Source organism: Benincasa hispida, chromosome 6, assembly GCF_027475165.1.
Source record: "Benincasa hispida cultivar pf3 chromosome 6, pf3_genome.v1.1, whole genome shotgun sequence".
Lineage (NCBI taxonomy): Eukaryota > Viridiplantae > Streptophyta > Magnoliopsida > Cucurbitales > Cucurbitaceae > Benincasa > Benincasa hispida.
In genome coordinates, this window is record NC_143483.1 from 57,728,715 (window position 1) to 57,748,632 (window position 19,918).

Here is a 19,918-nt window from a genome sequence, read left to right on the forward strand (position 1 = left end):
CTTTATAAGATTAAAGAACACAATCAACAGAGGACTCCAACCAAAAATCATAATGTCCAATCCTTGAATGTATGATTCAATTAATTGAGATCCATGATTTATTTTGCCACGTCAAAGAATTCTTTCAAAATGGCAACAAAATTGCAAAATATAAATCTCAAAATAATAATAATTAATAATAGCATTTTAGTGTTTATATTTTGAAATTTATCTAATTTTAGCCCATGTTATTTTAAATTGTCCGATTATGATTCCATATTTTTCGAAGTTAATTATTATTTATCAGAATTAATTAAATAATAATAATAATTCTCATATAAGAAAATAAAATATCCAAACATGTTTTCAAAATTTACTGTAAATATGCATAGACAAAAAAAAAAAAAAATATAAAAAAATCAACAATAAATGGACTAAATTTATTTATTGAAAAAAAATAGTCCCTATATTTTCAATTATCCAAATATGATCTCATATTTTCCATAAATCTTAAATTTAGTCCCTAAAGTTATTTTTATTTTATCAAAATTAATTAAATATTAATAGTAATTTTCATGCAAGAAAATAAAATATGTGAACATACTTTCAAAATTTATTGTAAAAATGTAAATAGATTACAATTTTTTTTTAAAGAGTCAACCATAAATACACTAAATTTAAGATTTATTGAAAGTATAATCCCTCTATTTTCAATTGTCCATTTACGATCCCTATACTTTCCATAAATCTTAAATTTAATTCCTCATATTAAAATTAATTAAATAATAATACTAATTTTTATGCAAGGAAAAAAAATGTGAACATGTTTTTAAAATTTATTGTAAAAATACTAATAGATAATAAAAAGATTATTTAAAAAAAAAACAATAAATAGACTAAATTAGAGATTTATTGAATGTATAAAAACTAATTGTTATATTATTTTAACCTAATAATAAACCCTACTTCACTCTTCCAGCTAGACCTACCAAGATGAGCATAAATGGTGTATAACTGAGCTACCAATGCCATCAGATCAAACTAATAATAACTGCGACCCAGCTTGCATTAAAAACAGCCATTAAAACTAATAATGCCACTTTTTAGTATTTACCCAATTCCACTACCACAAAAATAAGTTATTCTGGGAAGAAACTCCAGACACCCCAACTTCTTCCACATAAAAAAATTGGACAAATCAAGGTACAAAAAAAAAAAAAGGAATATTTCTTTTTCCTTTTTCTCAACTCCCAAACATAAGTCAAAGAAACAGCAAGAAAACATACAAAGTTTCATCCCCTGGAATTTTTTTATTTTTCCCAACTAATTTCAAAACAAGTTAAAATATTTCCAATCTACTCGAAACAAAGTGAGTGCAGAAATATACCAACTACGGTTCGAGGTCCAAAAAATGGAAAATTTTCCTTCTCTTTAACAGCTTCCAAACCAGAATTAAAAGAAATATGCAAGTAAATATACAAATGATACCCTTCGAAGTAAAAAAAGAAAAAAAAATCCAATGAATTTTCAAACAAAAATATTTTCGACCCTGCTGTGAGACAATCGGCCAGCGGTAGGTACACATTGATTGCATAGCAACCGACCAGGCTGAGCAAGATAACCATTATACAGTAGCCTTCCGGGGACAAGAGGGAAAAATAATAGATAAGGGGTAATTACAATGAAATTAAACTTTTTTTTTTCTTTCCTTTTTTCTGTTTAGAGGGGGAATGAAAAAAACATATAGACATATATATATATATATCTGAGGATTAAAAGCAGAATTTGGCGCAAACCATGGATGCAGTAGGAACCCTCCATGGATGCAGTAGGAACCCTCCTCCGAGAGGTCTAGCGTGGCAGCTTAAATTCCACGATCAGCTGAAATATGGCCTAGGATCCTAAAATTGTTGCCTAATTTGGGTCTCCACTCTGTTCTTCCTCTCACAATCTCAGCCCCATTCTCGAACCGAAGTAAGTGATTGCAATCAACATCACTAGCAGTCGCTAAAGTCCCAACGTCCATGCCAGTGACGGCAGTAAGGGACTGCAGCACACTGTCCCTCCCACATTCCCTCCGGTACTCCAAAGTGATGGAAGAAAGTTCATGACTCTCTAATATCGGTGGCGGGGCACTCTATTGACCACGAGCATAATTTGCCAATCAAAGAGAGGAAACCAAGCTTTAGAAGAATAGTTACTGTATAAAATTTTGGGGAAATGTACTAGAGAAGATAACACTATTTTTGCACTGGATCAGAAACCAATGATAAGAAAAGCTAGATTTATCTACCTCGAGAATCCAGCCAATGTACTTCACATTATTAACATGCTGGTTGACATCTAAATCGCTCCATTTAGGCTGCAGTATAGAAATATAGGTGCCATGAGATACAACTTCCAAGTAGAAAAGCATCTTGAGAGTTATTATTGAACCAAATTCCAAACGTCACAATGAAACACACCGAAACACCCAGTGCCAACTTTCTTTTCTCAAGCAACATTTTCAAGCTAAATGAAACAACTTACAGTCAAACCCGTTCGAACATAATCAGCTGTATCATCATCAATTTTTGGAAGTCTCCTGCCATCATCTTCAATAACAGGAGCAGTGTTCATAAAGAATGGCTCTATTTCTATCCTCACTTCCTCAGGAATCTTTGACAACTTTCTTGTCTCTTTATTCATCATAACCCAGATACTTCACGTTGAAAAAAATAGAACTATATCAGTAAACTATGGTCACTACATATGCCATGGCTTGATAGTAGAAAAACGACTGCAATCACAATCCAGTCTCCATGCAAAGATCAAATTAGAATTAAGATTGAAAATAAGTGAATGTAGTTTCCTCAAAATTTGTTTCTGTTTTTTATGAAACACACATAAGAAATTCACAGGTTATAGGAAAACCTACATCACCTATAACCAGAATTATCCATCCAATCATGGGTTCAATCAAAGCTGGTTAACTTTATAATTCATGGGTTGAGAAAAAAAATTACAACAGGTATGAAGAAAAATGATACCATATTTTCATCAGAAAGGGGGGAGGGAACCAACCTGGAAGCTCTTGTCAAAGTGTCCCCAGTTTTGCAATCATACACGAGCCAATCACGGCGCATGCCATTCTTTCCAGAAGCACTGACCCAAGTGTCTACTTGAACGGTATCACCCCTGTGAGCACAATAATCTCCAATATCTCATGCATACAGTCAATGAAAGATGGAAACAGAGGTTAATTAAAGCAGAAGAGACACAGCCAAGCTCCAAAAACTTCCACCTCATAAAGAAAAATGTAAATCAAAGGCCACTTCAGTGACTTATTAGTCTGTGAAAAGTCCAATGTTTCCGTTATCAATTATTTTTAGAAGGTGAAAGTGAGGTGAATATTATATAGTTGCAAGGAACAGGGCAATACTGGATACGTAACCTAAGGGGATAAGACGAAGAAGGTAAACTATTGAATTAAATTCAATTCTCTTCTCACCCACCCAAGTAAAATCACAAGTGTTATAATGAATCCATCTTTAGAAGCGAATACTTCATGGAAGAACTTAAATTTACCAAGTCGGGTAACGGTCTACCATAATCCGCATCTTGGTAACTACCCATATCAGGTTCTTTTTGCACATTTCTGGCGTAGAACCAAATCCATCACCAAGTAGCCCGGCAGTCTTAACATGATTAAGGGCAGTTTCCTGTATAAAAATTCATAGACTGGATTAACTTATCTCCATCTCATAAGCATACGTAAAATTACAATTAATAGATACTCGAAAAACACTCGAATTCATCAATCTAATTGTACCTGTAAATGATTCATTAAAGTCTCTATAGAAGCTGTACGATCAGCACCTATTTCATAGGATCTAATAGAGAAATTCTGGGTAAACACAAGACCATCCTGAACAATCCTTCCCAAACCGAACGGATCTATGAGCATGTCAGGCCGCCTAGGTTTCCAGTCAAGCATCATCCACTGCTTCTCAGCTGCTAAAAAGATAGTGGTAATAGCAGCAAGAAGCATGCTCCAGTCAGGCAGCTGGTTAATAAAAGTTCGTGGGTGAGATGACGAGAAGTCATCCCCAGCCTTGACACCACCTGCAGATGTTGATAAACCAGTTGAGCTTCCATTTACTTTGGAAGGGGCTTGAGCATTAGTCTTCACCTGAAGACTTCCAGAAGACAGAGATTTAGACTTGATCCCCCCCAAATTCGCAGATCCACCTCCAATTTTGGTGTTCTTTGCTCCAGAGTCAGAAGATGAAGAAGGAAGAGGATAAAACGCGGATGTAGCAGCAGTTGCTACCATGATGAACTTCAAACAACAAAATCAAACACTTCAGTATATCAATAAATAGCTTGAACGCAAGCTTTGCTGCTAATAAATGAAAAATTAAAAACAACAGGAACCAAATTAAAGATTATTCATCTGTATTGGAATATAAGAATACACATAGTGAAATCAGCATCTAATCAGAAATGAATTGAAGACAACGGAAAAGATAAAATCAAAATTAAAAAAAAAAAAAAAAAAAAAAAACTGTAGCAAAATCCTAGACCGAATAATTAAAGGTCCTTATGAGTGAAGACTCCAAAAATTGCCAACAGCAAGCAGACTACCTAAAAGAACAGTACCTTCAATTTCTATATCTGCTCTGTCCCACTCCACTAATTGACCGAGAAAACAGAGGAAAGTAGAAGGAAAAAAAAAAAATTCGGAAGTCAAAGAATAGTACAAAAACTACTAGAAAGAACAAACACATGTAATTAAAAATACATACATATCAGAACCATATGAGAATCGTAGAGAGACTTATGAGTATTACTATAAACTAGAAATGCGAAACTAAATGTCGAGAACAAATAAACATTTTCCAGAACGATAAGATGAAAAGATACAACCAAGAATGAAGAAAGAAACGGAATAAGTTCAACTAAAAACCCAAAAATCTCACGACAAATTCGAATTTCTAGAATATATCGAGTTCCAATTCTCCAAACCAAATGAACACTACATTCCCTCACATTCTCAAGAACATAAAACGCCAATCTGAAAAGAGAATAACACGAAAGAACATTGAATGCAAACCTTGAAGAAGGCAAGAAAATGGTAATGGTGGCGCGGGAGAATCCAAATCCACAGCAAAGAGAAAAATGCAGCAAAAATGGCTAGTGATTCATTGGGGATCAATCAACAGACCCTTGTTCGTCGTCGATTTTTAGGGTTTGTGGTTTTTTTTTCCCCTCTTTTAAGGAGCCCCGATATTCGTTTGAAAAAGCACAAGAAAAAAAAAAGAGAGAAAGAAATACGATACGAGAAGAAAGAGATAGAAGGGTTGTGTATGTGAAATGAGAGATCCCAGGTCCCTCGACCAGATATATAGCAACCACCTGTCCCGGTCCCGCCTTTTCTTTCAAATTTCCAGATTCAGCCACATTTCTTCTCTTATTTACGATTTTGCCCCTCTCGTCCTTTTCCTTCAACCTTCTCTCTCGCATCCGCCACCATCCTTTATTATTATTGCTCACATTTATCGTTGGAGGGTTAGATTTCTATTTTTCTTTTTTCTTTTTTTGTCTCTCTCTCAATTATATTATAAAAATACATTCTAGAAATAGAATAAACTCAATTTATTTTTTAAAAAAACTAAAATATGCATTATGTAATGTATTATAAATTATATAATTTTACAAAGTAATAATTATACAATCTTTTTTAAAAATAAATTGTACTCATAAAACTATCTACTAATATTTAATGGATAAAGATACGATTTATAAATATGATATCACACACATTTTAAATAACTACTTAAATTAGAATCTAATTTTTGAATATGCTACCAACCATATATCTCATGGGATACAAATTTTTATTTTTAGAACTATTTGAATTTTGGGGAAAAATTTTTGTTTTGTCTCTAAATTTTGAATCTATTTTTCTAGTAGTTAAGTTTAAAAAAATTACACATTTAGTTCCTAAGTGTTGAATTTTATTTCAATTTAGTTTTTAGGTTTCAAAATTTATACTTTTAACTTCAATTTTTTTTATTATGTATTCACTTCTAGTTTCAGGTCGTTAATATCTATTAATTAATTAATTATGATGTGAAATTTAAAATTTAATAGTGATGAAAAATAGTGAAACTTAATTAATTATAATTCTTTTAAATTAACTAAATAAACATGAACACTAAATACGAAAAGTGTGTATTTAGTAAAAATCGAAATTAAAAGTGTAAATCATGAATCCTATGGAACAAATTGAACCAAAATTTAAATCTCAAATGTAAAATTATAATATTTTGAAATCTAATAACTGAATCGAAACCAAATTCAAAACTTAAATACTAAAAGTGTAACATTTTAAAACGTAAAATTCAAATGAAAACTAAATCCAATACTTAGGGACCAAAAAAGTAATTTTTTCATTTATTTTTTTGTTTATTGTTTTTAAAAATTAATTTTTATAAATGTTACTTTCACTTGTAAAGTCCTATATATTTTATTATATACTTTCTATCCGTATTTTTAAAAATCAATCCAAAATCTAAAAAATATATATATATCGTTTTCAAAAAACTTTTTTCTGTTGAGAATTTGTTTAAGAATTAAAGTTTTTTTTTTTTTTTTTATTAAATGTAAATCCATAACTGAAAAATAGATTAAAAAAAAAAAACAAGCATAAATTTCAAAAGTTGAAAACTAGAAAGTTATTTATCCAATATTTCCATCAATAGTACAATATATATTCATGTTAGATAAAATACATAAACTATTAAAAAAAGAGATATTTTTTAAAATTTCATGAAAATAATAATTTAGTTCTTCAACATTAGTTTGTAATAAATTAGCCTATGTAATTTTTAAATTTGAAATAATTTAACCCTAAACAATTTGTAATAATTAAATCTAGTCATTCCAAGTTTGTATTAATTTAATTCTTACCTTAAAAATACTATCAAAATAGTCGATTTTTTTTATTTAAGGAACAACAAATATTTCGTAGTTCGTAAATACAGTCTAACCTTTAGCTCTTAATCAATTTATATGAATCTACGTGTAATAAGTGAACCAAGCTCGAGGTCAATTTAATTCTTAATTTTGTGTTAAGTAGACAATTAATATATTTGACATTTCTTAATATCTAAGAACCTATAGTTTAAGCTTTAGATCTATTAGATATAACTTTTCGTTTCTCTAATTTTTTTCATGAATCTTTTCTAGAACAGTTAATATAACCATCTTTATTATCATCCAATTATTTTATACATTACACCAATATAATAGAAATATCAGATCAACATTCTATTAATGGTTTTCATAATAAGAATTAAATAGGGATTATAATCCAAAGTTCAAACATGTATTTAAAGAATTCCATTTTTCTTTTAATTTTTATCAACAATTTTTTTTACCTAATTAGACAGAGTTGATTAATTTATTTGTTAACTAATAAGTAATTACTATAACAAGCTTAAAATTTAAAATCTATCAAGCAAACAAAGTCCATCTTTTTTTTTTAAGGAAAACGAGTCCATTTATGTTGATTGAAAATATATATCTTAATTTTGTTAAGTAATAATAAAGGTTTGATATGAGGATGTGATTGAATTAATATACATCAAATAAAAGTAGACGTTTGGGTATGGTCTAAAAGGGAGCCCATATAATAAAATTAGAGTTGCAATGTCGATGAATACTACATGCATTCAAATTTGATCCATTTCCCATAAATTGTGCACCATCACTCGAAATGGACCCCTATAACTTATTAAGGCTATAAGTAACACAATACAAACAAAACAAATTAAATATTCTTTTGTTCCTTAAAATTTTTCTTACTAAAATATAATTCTTATTATTGAGCCTAACTCATTAAATAAGACATCAATTATTATCACCAGAATTGATAGTTCAATCTTTCATCCACCATTGTTGAATTAATTACAAAATATCACTACTACAAATTTGGCATTTGTCGATGGACAAAAAAATGTCAAAAAATAGCAAAAAAAAAACGTCAAGGAAGCCAACATAAAAAAAAATATTTTTGTTGATGGCCAAAAAAAGTCATCGAAAATCCTTTTTTGACATTCTTGGCCACCAATAAAAGGTACATTGACGTTTCTTGCCCATCAACTATATGGAAAAACCGTAAATGAAAATTCCTTTGTTACTTTTTGAATGTCAAAGTAAAGTAATATCGATATTTTTTATCCATTAACTATTTTTTAAAAAGGTCAAGAAAATCCTTTTTGTGTGTCAATAAAACTGTTTTATTATCTATCAACTTATGTTTTTATTGACATTTTTTTAACGTCAATTGTACATTTTTATTGACGTTTTTTTACTCATCAACTATACCAGTTTGAAAAAAACCAAGTAATTGGAACCCTCATATACAACTTGCAATGTTTGATTCTCCCAAAGGAATAGTTACAAAATCAGGTCATTCAAACAAGCTTTTAACACCTGAAATTTGTATTATCAACACAACCAAATACAACTAATAGTTTCCAACTTGTAGTTTACATACAATTAACAAATATCAACTTCACATAACTAATAAAATGTTCAAATTCTCCCAAAGCAACAGTTACAAAACTAGCTAGTAAGCCCTATACCCCACCACAATGCTCATCATTACTTCTAGAGATATTGCTCAGCCATTGACTCTAGGACCCAGGTGTGTTTCATTAAATTTGAGAAGTACTTCATTGTTCTACCTAAGAAAACGAGGGCAACATTTGCACCAAATTCAAATAGGCAATGAAACTTTTTGGCCTCTTCAACAATGGTATTTTGTAGAAATTGGCAATCAAAGAAGAGAATTGATGAGCTAATCCTTTCAAACTCCAATTGCTAAACATTATTCATAGGCTATTTTGGCCGCAAATAGATTCAACTAAATCTAACCATACACTATCATAATATAAGCCCAAGAACTAAGAAGATGTTTGGGGTAAGAACTATCTTAAGACTATGATAATCATCTCCTATTACAATAAACACTATTTCAAAACTCTCAATTAACTACCGTTAATACTATTTCATTTACTACAATATTTACTATTTGCTACAATTTTTACTATGTTACATTCATCATACTATTTCCTTCTCAAACTAAAATAGTTTACACCACAAACACATACTATATTATAATCCAAAACACAAACTATTATAACTCAACTAGAATAAACTACAACTATAATAACTAACTTCTTGTTCCAAACGTCCCTTAGTTCTTGAATACCAAGAGAGTCAGAGCTACCTATGATTAATATATGCAACTTCAAGGGATTCTATTTGCCATAAAAGATAAATACAACATAATTGATTTTTTCCCATTCCATTTCACTAGTTCTCAACTTCATTATACACTTGAAACATATATCACAAAACAAACCTGTGAAGTCTAAAAAATGGATCTTCTTCACACATCTCTTGCAATTGATGTTGATAATTTTGTTAGTCCTCAAATAACTCTAGAAAATGGATCAACAACATGGCAAGTTCATAACACAAATTATAGAACCTTTTTTCTTTTCCACAACACTTTATTTCATTCAAAGGCAAAATGAGGAAATTTTGTCTCTTCTTCCAACTTAAAATCAAAACTGTAAGAGACAAATAAAATTTATTTTCAGCATCCCAACTACTTAAACTCCAAGCTTTTTATATTTCAGCCTTAGGTAACCAAAAACTTAATTGATTGATGCTTAACTAATCATTTTTCTTTTTAAAGAAAACAAAATATAGAAGTAAGATCCAACCGGGATTAAAGGACCAAGCTCTAAAAGTTATAAAGTTGGCACAAACACGTCCAAATCAAAAACTTGAATTTGCTAAAAGAACAAATACAACTACAACACAGAATAACAAAAAATTGAAACATTATTATGGGTTAGGGTTATAAGTCCAATTTTCATTATTTTTGACTAATTGAAAAAGGTTTCAAAGTCTTAATATTCACAAAAACACGTACTAAACCATAGTCATTTCTTCTGGATAATGCCCCAAATCTTTCAAATACCAAGAATCTAACAACCAAACAATATTTGTAACTTAAATTTAAACCAAAACTTAATGGGTTATTTAAGAACTCCAAGAAAAATCCAAAAGCGACGGCAAAGAAACTTACCAACGAACCGAACGGACGCTGGTGGGGCTATTGTGTTGTAGGGACGAGGAATAACTGTGGCGCTGGCGAAGCTGATCACAGGAGTAGATGCAAGCAGCGACCAACGGCGAACTTAGAACAGTGATCTATCGAGGGTGGGTACCTCGGAGTGCAGTGTGAACAAGAGAGAGAAAGAGACCGACTGAAGAAAAGAAACCCACCGAAAAGCAAATGAATGTGATTGGGGACAGCAACACGAACGACCGGTGAGTAGCGCGAAGGTCAGCGATGGACAGGCTGATTGGTGGGGTTGATCATGTTAGATTTTATGCTCGTAAAACTCATAGATAATAAAGGTAAATAATTGACCATCATTAATAAAAAGTTATCGATGTTATTTTAAGAAGTGTTATCAATTGTGTTGTATGTGTTTTGTCCTAATAATTCTAAATACAATAAATTAATATTTAGGCTGTCTTATAAAATCTTAAATTGTATGTGGAGACATATAAGGACTAATGTTCAAAATACAGTCTAAAGGGTCTATAGTATAAGGATAAGGTTAGGAACCTTATTTTGATGACATTATGGATATAACTCACTTTGTATGTGATATAAACGCAATGATCCAATGCATTCGTGTAGTTGACATTCTAGTGTAGGTCCATGAAGTCTCCTTCCTAGTTTGTAAAGGGAATTAAGGTAATTATGTCCTAAATTGAGTTTGAAATGTTCAAATTCACTTAGAGAAATAGTATAGTGTATAATGATACATTATAATATAAAGTTTATATTTTAATTAAACTTTATAATATAAATTCAATTTTGGATATGATTCAAAATTAATTAATGGGAGAATTAAGTATTTGAAGGAGTTCAAATATTAATTTAATATGAATTGAATTCATATTAAAACTATAGGTTAAAATTAATGTGTATTAGATGCACATTAAAAATATAGGTTATAAGAAAAATACAATCGAATATGATTCAAATGTAGACTAAATTAAACATTTGATATTCAATTTGATAATTATTTAATTGGAGAATTAAATAATTATTTAATTTAATTTGATTAAATTAAAACTATAACTTATATGAGAGTTGTTTCATTTAATATGATTTAAATGAAATCATTAATTAAATTAGATTTAATTAATTATTATTTAATTAATTAAATCAGATAACTTCCATGTAGGGGAGTTATCTAAAACGTGGGTTATCCCACGTTTCCTCTCTCTCACTTTCTCCATTGGTTGAAAAACCTGCAAAATTGGAGAATGTAAGGTGATTGCAATTTGGACAAACAAAACAATTTTGTGAACAAATTTTCTCTCCAAAAATTCTTCTTCTCTTCCCATATAATTTTTGGTTCCCACAAACCACACCTCAATTTTTAGAGAATAGCAAGGTTATCGATTTGGTGGTATTCAAGAAATCTCAAAGGAGAATTGATGATTTTAACTCGAGTCTCCATAAGAGAGTAGAGTTCTTTCCCTTTTTCTGTAGGATTGATTTTTTTTTTTTAAGCATGCTTATCTTAGATTAATTTTACAGTAGGTTTTCTTTTTTTGTCTCTATGATATTCTGTCAGTTTCTCAATGTACTTGTATTTCACATTTTTTAAATTAACTTTGAGTAAGGTCCTGATATTTTTCTCTGCGCTAGGGCTTTGATCCTTACAATTGATATCAGAGCCATCTTGTAGAATTAATTTAGATTTTGAAATTTGCACTGGGTTTTGGTTGGATGAATTGCATTGTGAATGTGATTTTTGCAATGAATGTTTACTGTAATTTATGGCCATAGAATTTCATGTTTTGATTCGATCAAATTGTAAAGACTCCTATGTTTTTGGGTATTTAATCATATAATTCAAGTTCTTTGTAAGTCCGTGTCTAGAATTAAGGCTGTAAACGATGAAGATCGAAACCAATTTTGGCAAAAAAACGGAAGAACAATTAACGAGCTGCATAGAATCACGTTTCATTGTCCAGCGTTGCAACGCTCCGACACATGCGACGCTAGGGTTATGTTACATGCGGTTCAACTGCGGTCTAGGGTGGTTTAATTTGGTTTGGTTGGTTCAAAGTGGTTTGGTCTGATTCTACACTAGGTTGACACGGTTCGTGTTTTGGGGTTCGGTTCGAAGCAGTTCGGGTCGGTTCGAGTTGTTCTAGTCCTGACATAAGCAGGTTTAGGATAAAATTTGTATAATTATTGTAATTTATTGCTTTATTTTATCAATCAAAATTACCGTTCATTTTCTATTTAAATGCTTTGTGGATGTCATTTAGATAAATCCCACCATAGGTTAAGCATGTTCATGCATTTTAATATATTATAAACATTATAATGTATGGTATTAATGCATGATATGTATATAATTTCATGAGTTATTTAATGTATTTTAATATGTTAAATATATGAAATTGGAAAAACATGCTGCATGACATTACTGATAAATATAAAGAGTTATATTTATCTATGTTTTGTGTATGCATGATTGATTTTCATGAGTTGTTTAATATAAGTATTATATTAATAAAGTTGAAAATCAATTTGCATCGAGCATGACACATCCATAGTTTAATATAATTGTTATATTAAAGTCATGAAATGCATGTAATATGGTTTTCTTGTCATGATTGTTAATCAATTAAACCATATAAAGTATGATTATAGGGCTAATAATTAGTTTTGTAATAGTTATAAAATTAATATTTAATAACCGTCAACCTATAATATAGAGCTGCATGCAAACATAGAATCTTAGGGAATTAGAATTAATTTTAAAATATTTAAAATTAATTTAGACCTTAGATTATATTAATTCTAATAAGATTAAAATTAAGTCCTATTTTTTTTAATAGATTTAAAATATGACTAATAGGCAGGACTTTAAGTTATAAGAGAACTCTACTAGTGAAGTTTTGTCTAGGTTGGAGGTTCTTAAGATGATGGTTTACAGAACACCTCCCACGGAATTGACCTGAAACTTGAGTTGAATTAACCTTAGTCTTGTTACCATGCATTGTCACTAGGTTAATTAAATGGTTTAATTCATCTAAAGCATTAGAGTAAAGACCTTATTATAATAGGAATAGACTTAGATGGATTCCTTAGCTAGAATTTAACTAAGTGTAATAAAACCCTAAAATGGTAGAACACTTTAGTGGGAGAAAAATAGTAGATGGAATATATCAGTTTAGCTCTCATATCCTTAAGAGTTCACACCGTGAGATTCATGCACAACTTTGTGTTGCCCTAGCTGCGGCCTCCCTTCGGATAGTGTTTGCATGAGTTAATACCAAGGTGAATAAGGAAAGTATTCATAGTAAGTGGAAGAATGACGTATGTCAATGTATCCTACGGTTTTCTCTATTAGGTTACACCCTGAGATTCCTATGATTTGCCAGCGCGTCATCCTAGAGTGACCATCCCTTTAGAGGGCCTGATAATAGGATTCAGAACGACGCAAACTCCAATAATGGATAGGGTTTCTTAGGTTAATCTTCAACAATTGTCTTTTCTTATGATAGCCTGTTGAAACGTATCTTTGGGATCTGAAAATGGTAGGTTCACACTTATGGGATGAATTAAGCTAGTTAATGAATAATTGGGCAAAAAACGGTAGCTAAGAACTATAGGAATAAGGTTATTCTGGTATTAGTAATTAGCTGAGATTGTCTCAATTTAAGGAGAGGTAGTTGATCACTTTTCGGTGGTTGTTGCTCTAAACCTCTGAAGGATCGTTGCAAAAACTAAATCAATAGTTTAATTAGGATTCTTTGATTGCTTGTTTTTGCTGAATTGATTATATATTTGTATTTTGTGTAATGGGTTAAGGAAATTATAACTGAACAATCAATTATTTGTTATTCGTTTCAGCATCTCTTCCACAATTATTTCCTTGCTTAAGAACGAAAAACTAACTGATGAAAACTATGCAATATGGAAATCTAACTTGATTACGATTCTAGTTACCAATGATCTGCGGTTCGTCTTAACGGAGGAGTGTTCTCTAATCCCTATTCGAAATGCATCCCAATCATTGAGGGATGCTTATGACCGTTGGATAAAGGTCAATAACAAGGCTCGAGTCTATATCTTGGTAAGTCTGTCTAACATTCTTACCAAGAAACACAAGGTCATGATCACTGCACGTCAGATCATGGAGTCTCTTCAAGAGATGTTTGGACAACTGTCCTCTCAGATCCGTCACGAGGCCCTCAAGTACGTTTATAATGCGCAAATGTAGGAAGGCTAATCAGTGAGAGAACATGTTATTGACCTGATGGTCCACTTCTATGTCGTCGAAATGAACGACACGGTCATATACAAGCAAAGTTAGGTGTCCTTTATTCTGGAATCTCTTCCAAAGAGTTTTCTCCAATTTTGTAGCAATGCAGTTATGAATAAAATAGAGTAAATCATAACTACCTTCCTAAATGAATTACAGATGATGAAATACATACATGCACAATGGAAGAAATAACGGATCTAAAGTACTCTAATTAGGTTAATTTCAAATAATAAACATGCAAGTAAAATAAGAACAAAGGGATAGAAGATATACAAACATTGTAGTCTCAAATCTTCTCCAAATTAGCTCCAATCTCCTCAAGAGCGGTTCTTAGACCACCACGGGAGTCTTGCCAACTATTCTCTAGCTTTAAAACGGAATAGTGGGATTCGATGAGTGACTAATTTGGAGAGAAAAAGGTTAAGTATTTGAGAGAAAATAATTATGAGATTATCAAATAATCTCATAAAATCCACTTTGGCCAAGAGTTGTATAATTCATAAATCTCTTCCTTTTATAGGCCACATCATACAAAATATGAAAAATTTGAGTTTAATGAGAATTTGACACTAAAAAATCCACTAACTAAAAGTGAGATTAGTGAGGCAAGTGTCTTCAAATGAAGACAATACTTAGCAATGCAAATGTTGGAATTTCCCACTCACAATTGTTGGATCTTTCCACTAACTTGGTTAAAGATCAAAGTTTGACTCCCAAAGTCCAAAATCAACAAATTTGACTTTTTGACTTCAAAGTCAAAAGTCAACATTTTGACTTTCATTGCATTTTTTACATAGTCAACAATTTTGACCTTTATTACAATTTTGACATAGTCAACTATTTTGACTTTTATTACAATCAATTTCATTTAATTTCAACATTAATTTTAAAATTAAATTTATATTAAATAATTAATTAAACAATTTAATTTAATACTAAATCCAACACTAATCACAATCAATATGAATCCTTATTCATAATTTTGATATTTAAATCTTACTTATCTCCTATTTTCTCTCTCTTTATGTTTAATTCACAATTACATTAGGTTAAATATTTCATATATATTTAATGCTTTGCTCCAAAAATCGAACTTGAACACTTCAAATTTGTTTGTCATACTGTTTTAAGGTTTAGTCCGATATGAGCTAGTAGAGAAACCTCATGGACCTACAAATCATGTACTCCAACGATCCAAGATTAACCTACTAAACTCTTTAACCTAATTAACCACTATTCGTTAACTAGTTGCACTCCCCCCACTGTAGATATATTGTGTCCATTCGATATAACCATGATTAGTAAGTTAACCCTTCACAGGTTGTTCGTAATAATGACTGGGTCAAAAGTTGTTTTACCTCCGAGATTACATCTTTGCTCCTTAAGTCCCACTGATCCTCTAACGAATAATTAATTTATGATTCAATCACTAAACCGAGTCCTTCTCAGGCCAATGAGAGGGTGGGGCCCCTTGTTCAAGACCCAAAGTCAACACTTAAGGGAACAACCTCTCTACCTAGGTCATCGCTTTTAAATAGCCAGTCTTAAATAGTAAACAACTATAAAAGTGACTTATTTCTTGGTCCAATCTTATGCAAACTCAATGCATAGGACGTTCCCACTCCTCATGTCATTACATGAACGAATTAGTATCACTTCGTCTGTAGCACTTTACAACAAATTGTAATAACTACAGAGTGGGCCACATCCGATAGTGTTACCAGAATAAGACATCCAACCTTATTCATATACTATAGGCCGTTTTGGCTATTTACTGAACTTGATCCACTGTTATGTCTCCACATAAAGATCAAGTATTCATATCATGAATCTTTAGTTTATTGGATTTAGTCTTTATAAGTGCAATTTATATATTCAACAACAGTTTTATTGAATAAACATCAATATATTGATAATAGAATATGTTTAACATTACAAATTGCGAGTTTTAGGACATATAACCCAACAACAGATTTGTTAGTTTCTTATGAAAAATAAAAGACAGATAGAATGAGAGGCAAATGTTGCTCATTCCAAGAAGTTTCACGAGGTTTCATCCTCTGGAACTGAGTCCGTTCCCTCATCATTTGATTCTAAGAAGATCCAGAAGAAGAAAGAAGGGGAGAGGAAAGCTCTTGCTGCTGAGAAAGACAAGATAAAGGCCAAAGTGGCTAACAAGGAAAAATGCTTCCACTACAATGTGGATGGTCACTGGAAACGCAATTGCCTTAAGTATCTTGCTGAGAAGAAGAAAGAAAAGGAAGGTAAATATGATTTACTGGTTCTAGAAAGTTGTTTAGTGAAAAATGACTATAGTGCCTGGATACTTGATTTGAGAGTTACTAATCATGTTTGTTCTTTTTTATAGGGAATTAGTTCCTTCCAGTAGCTCGAGGAGGTTGAAATGACGCTCAAGGTTGGAACGAGAGACGCCATTTTAGCTCGTGTAGTAGAGCTACAAAGTTGTGTTTTGGAAATAGATACTTGTCATGTTTGTTCTTCTTTATATCGAATTATTCCTTTCAGCAGCTCGATGAGGGTGAATGATGCTTAAGATTGGAATAGGAGATGTCATTTCAGCTTATGTAGTGGGAGCTGCAAAGTTGTTTTTTGGAAATAGATACTTGTCATGTTTGTTCTTCTTTACAGGGAATTATTCCTTCAGCAGCTCGAGGAGGGTGAAATGACACTCAAGATTGGAACGGGAGACTCCACTTTAGTTCATGCAGTAGAAATGTTGGTTCGGAAGAGAGGGAGAGGAAAATATGCTTTTCTTATGTTATGCATTAATCTCCATGCGTCAAAGGTCATGCGTTGGACTAGAAAATATACAATATGCGTTTAGGCACGTATGTGATGACCATGTGTTCCTGTCACAAGTTTTCTTGCTTTCTCACCAAGTATAACGAGAATGCAAGTTTCTCGGGATGATCCGAGGTTGAACACAGGGAATTGTAACTCAATAATGTTTGTGAAGCAATGTGTTTGAGGCGATAAAACAATCTCTTGCTTTTTCATCCGAAATGTGTTAAGGCTGTTAGTGACACCGTGGATGGATGGTGGAGAAGTCTCTCTTGAGCTCTATCTCGGTGAAACTCCGGTCGTCACTCGAAAGAGGCTGTGGAGGTGAAAAATCCTCAAAAAGTGTCTTGCTCATGCTCTCATCTGTGATCACAAGGATCTGCCTAAGGCAGAAACTCGGATGATTTGAAGTGAAGATCCAAGGTGTTATTTATAGAGCTCAAACGCCGAAAGCATTAATGATTGCATTTTGACTCACTGCTACCTTTGTCGCGGTATGAGAAATGTCAGCATCACCTTATCTTATTGATACTCTCAAGGTATGCGTCCAAGCTTGTTTCTCCTAAAGTGTCAACACATTTCACCCACTTGGCGATTAATCTTTCATTACGATTATCACTCTGTGGACGCAATATTCCATGCGACGAATTATTCTTTATGAATATTTGCATGCGGTTACTCTTGTGGTGGTCTGAGGATGACGCATGCAATTAATTCCTACGATGGCTGCAAAAATAGATGCGTTGATCCATAATAACGCATGATATAAGGTCAGTGAGGATTTATAGTGCTGGTCGACACAAACTCACTTTTCCACATGAATTCTTGGTATTATTAACACATATTCTACTTATTAGCCCTCATAATTCTAAGTAAAAGGCTACAATAGCTTGTATTTCTACAAGCTATCAAGGAGCTGCAAAGTTATTTTTTGGAAATAGATACTTGTTTTTGGAAAACTATAGTTCCTAATATTAAAAGGAACCTTGTACCTATTTCCTACTTAATCGAACAAATGTATTCAGTTTTTTTTCTTTTCCATTTAATGAAGCATTCATTGTGAAAAATGGTGTGACTACAATGTGTATGTGTTAAGACCAACTGAAGCAAAAGTATTTTTAAAACAAGAGATGTATAAAACTGGTAATACTCAAACAAAAATGCAAAGAATTTCTCCAAGTAACCATAATATATATATTTGGCATTTGAGATTAGGTCGCATAAATCTCGATAGGATTGTGAAATTGATAAAGAATGGACTTCTAAGCAAGTTAAAAGATGATTCATTACCTCAATGTGAATCCTATCTTGAAGGAAAAATGACTAAAAATTCTTTTAGTGGAAAAGGTTGTAGAGCCAAAGAACCTTTAGAGCTCATACATTCAGATCTTTGTGGTCCAATGAATGTAAAAGCTCGAGGAGGATACGAATACTTCATCTCTTTTTATAGATGATTATTCGAGGTTTGGTTACTTATAACTAATGGAACATAAGTTTGAAGCTCTTGGAAAGTTTAAGAAGTATAAGGCTGAAGTTGAAAACCTATTAGGTAAAACAACTAAAACACTTCGATCTGATCGGGGTGGAGATTACATAAACATTCCAAGACTATAGATAGAACATGGAATCCAATCCCAACTTTTAGTACCTGGTAGACCTTAGCAGAACGGTGTATCAGAAAGGAGAAATAGAACCTTGTTAGACATGGTTCGTTCGATAATGAGCTATGCTCAATTTCCTAGCTCATTTTAGGGGTATGCAGTAGAGACTGCAGTTCACATCTTGAATAATGTTCCCTCGAAGAGTGTTTCTAAAACACCTTTTGAGTTATACAGAGGGCGTAAACCTAGTTTACGTTACTTCAGAATTTGGGGTTGTCCTGCACATGTACTAATGACAACTCCTAAGAAATTGGAACTCGTTCAAGGTTATGCCAATTTGTTGGTTACCCTAAGGAAATGAGAGGTGGTATGTTCTACGACCCTCAAGAAAATAAGGTGCTTGTAGTGACAAACGCTACATTCTTGGAGGAAGATCACATAAGAGATCATAAACCAAGGAGCAAAGTAGTATTAAATGAAGCTGCTGAAGAATCAACAAAGGTTGTTCATGCAATTGGTCATTTATCAAGAGTTAATGAAGAAGCCAACACTTCAGGTCAGTCTTGTCCTTCTTAATCGTTGAGAGTGCCTCGACGTAGTGGGAGGATTATATCACAACCTGACTGTTACTTGGGTTTAACTGAAACTTAGTTTATCATACCAGATGATGACATTGAGGATTCATTGTCCTATAAGCGGACAATGAATGACGTAGACAAGAACCAATGGGTAAAAGCCATGGACCTTGAAATGGAGTCTGTGTACTTCAATTCGGTATGGGAACTTGTAGATCTACTTGAAGAGGTTAAATCCATAGAGTATAAATGGATCTATAAAAGAAAGAGAAACATAGCTGGAAAGGTACAGAACTTCAAAGCTAAACTTGTAGCAAAGGGTTATATCCAGAGGGAAAGGATTGGCTATGAGGAAACTTTTTCCCTGTTGTTATGCTTAAGTCTATAAGAATTCATTTATCCATAGTCACATATTATGACTATGAGATATTGATAAATGGATGTCAAGATTACTTTGCTGAATGATAATCCTGAAGAGAGCATCTTTATGTCTCAGCCCAAGGGGTTTGTAGCCCAAGGTCAGGAG

The 19,918-nt window shown here is 32.1% G+C and overlaps 1 protein-coding gene across 2 annotated transcripts; it reads right to left on the reverse strand.

Annotated features, from left to right (window-relative positions):
• Window positions 1–1,476: 1,476 nt before the first annotated feature.
• Window positions 1,477–5,493, reverse strand: LOC120080246 (palmitoyl-acyl carrier protein thioesterase, chloroplastic-like). Of its 2 annotated transcripts, none has more exons than XM_039034857.2 (7): window positions 5,075–5,493; window positions 3,791–4,300; window positions 3,547–3,680; window positions 3,043–3,156; window positions 2,509–2,680; window positions 2,273–2,341; window positions 1,477–2,116 (listed from the first exon to the last, which is right to left on the reverse strand). In XM_039034857.2, exons 2-7 carry the CDS (start codon window positions 4,292–4,294, stop codon window positions 1,844–1,846), a joined length of 1,266 nt encoding a protein of 421 aa, XP_038890785.1. In that variant the 5' UTR covers window positions 4,295–4,300; window positions 5,075–5,493; the 3' UTR covers window positions 1,477–1,843. The 2 variants fall into 2 exon arrangements, with proteins under 2 accessions (XP_038890785.1, XP_038890786.1); XM_039034858.2 differs by having other exon boundaries at window positions 4,621–5,335.
• Between the last annotated feature and the right edge of the window lie 14,425 nt (window positions 5,494–19,918).

Excerpts from the sequence above, each read along its gene's own strand:
- LOC120080246 (XM_039034857.2), bottom strand. The coding sequence starts at position 4,294 with ATGGTAGCAACTGCTGCTACATCCGCGTTTTATCCTCTTCCTTCTTCA. Across the intron at positions 2,681-3,042 it reads ACTTTGACAAGAGCTTCCAG|TATCTGGGTTATGATGAATA; the intron begins GTTGGTTCCCTC and ends TTCAACGTGAAG. Across the intron at positions 2,342-2,508 it reads ATGTTCGAACGGGTTTGACT|CCTAAATGGAGCGATTTAGA; the intron begins GTAAGTTGTTTC and ends TCTATACTGCAG.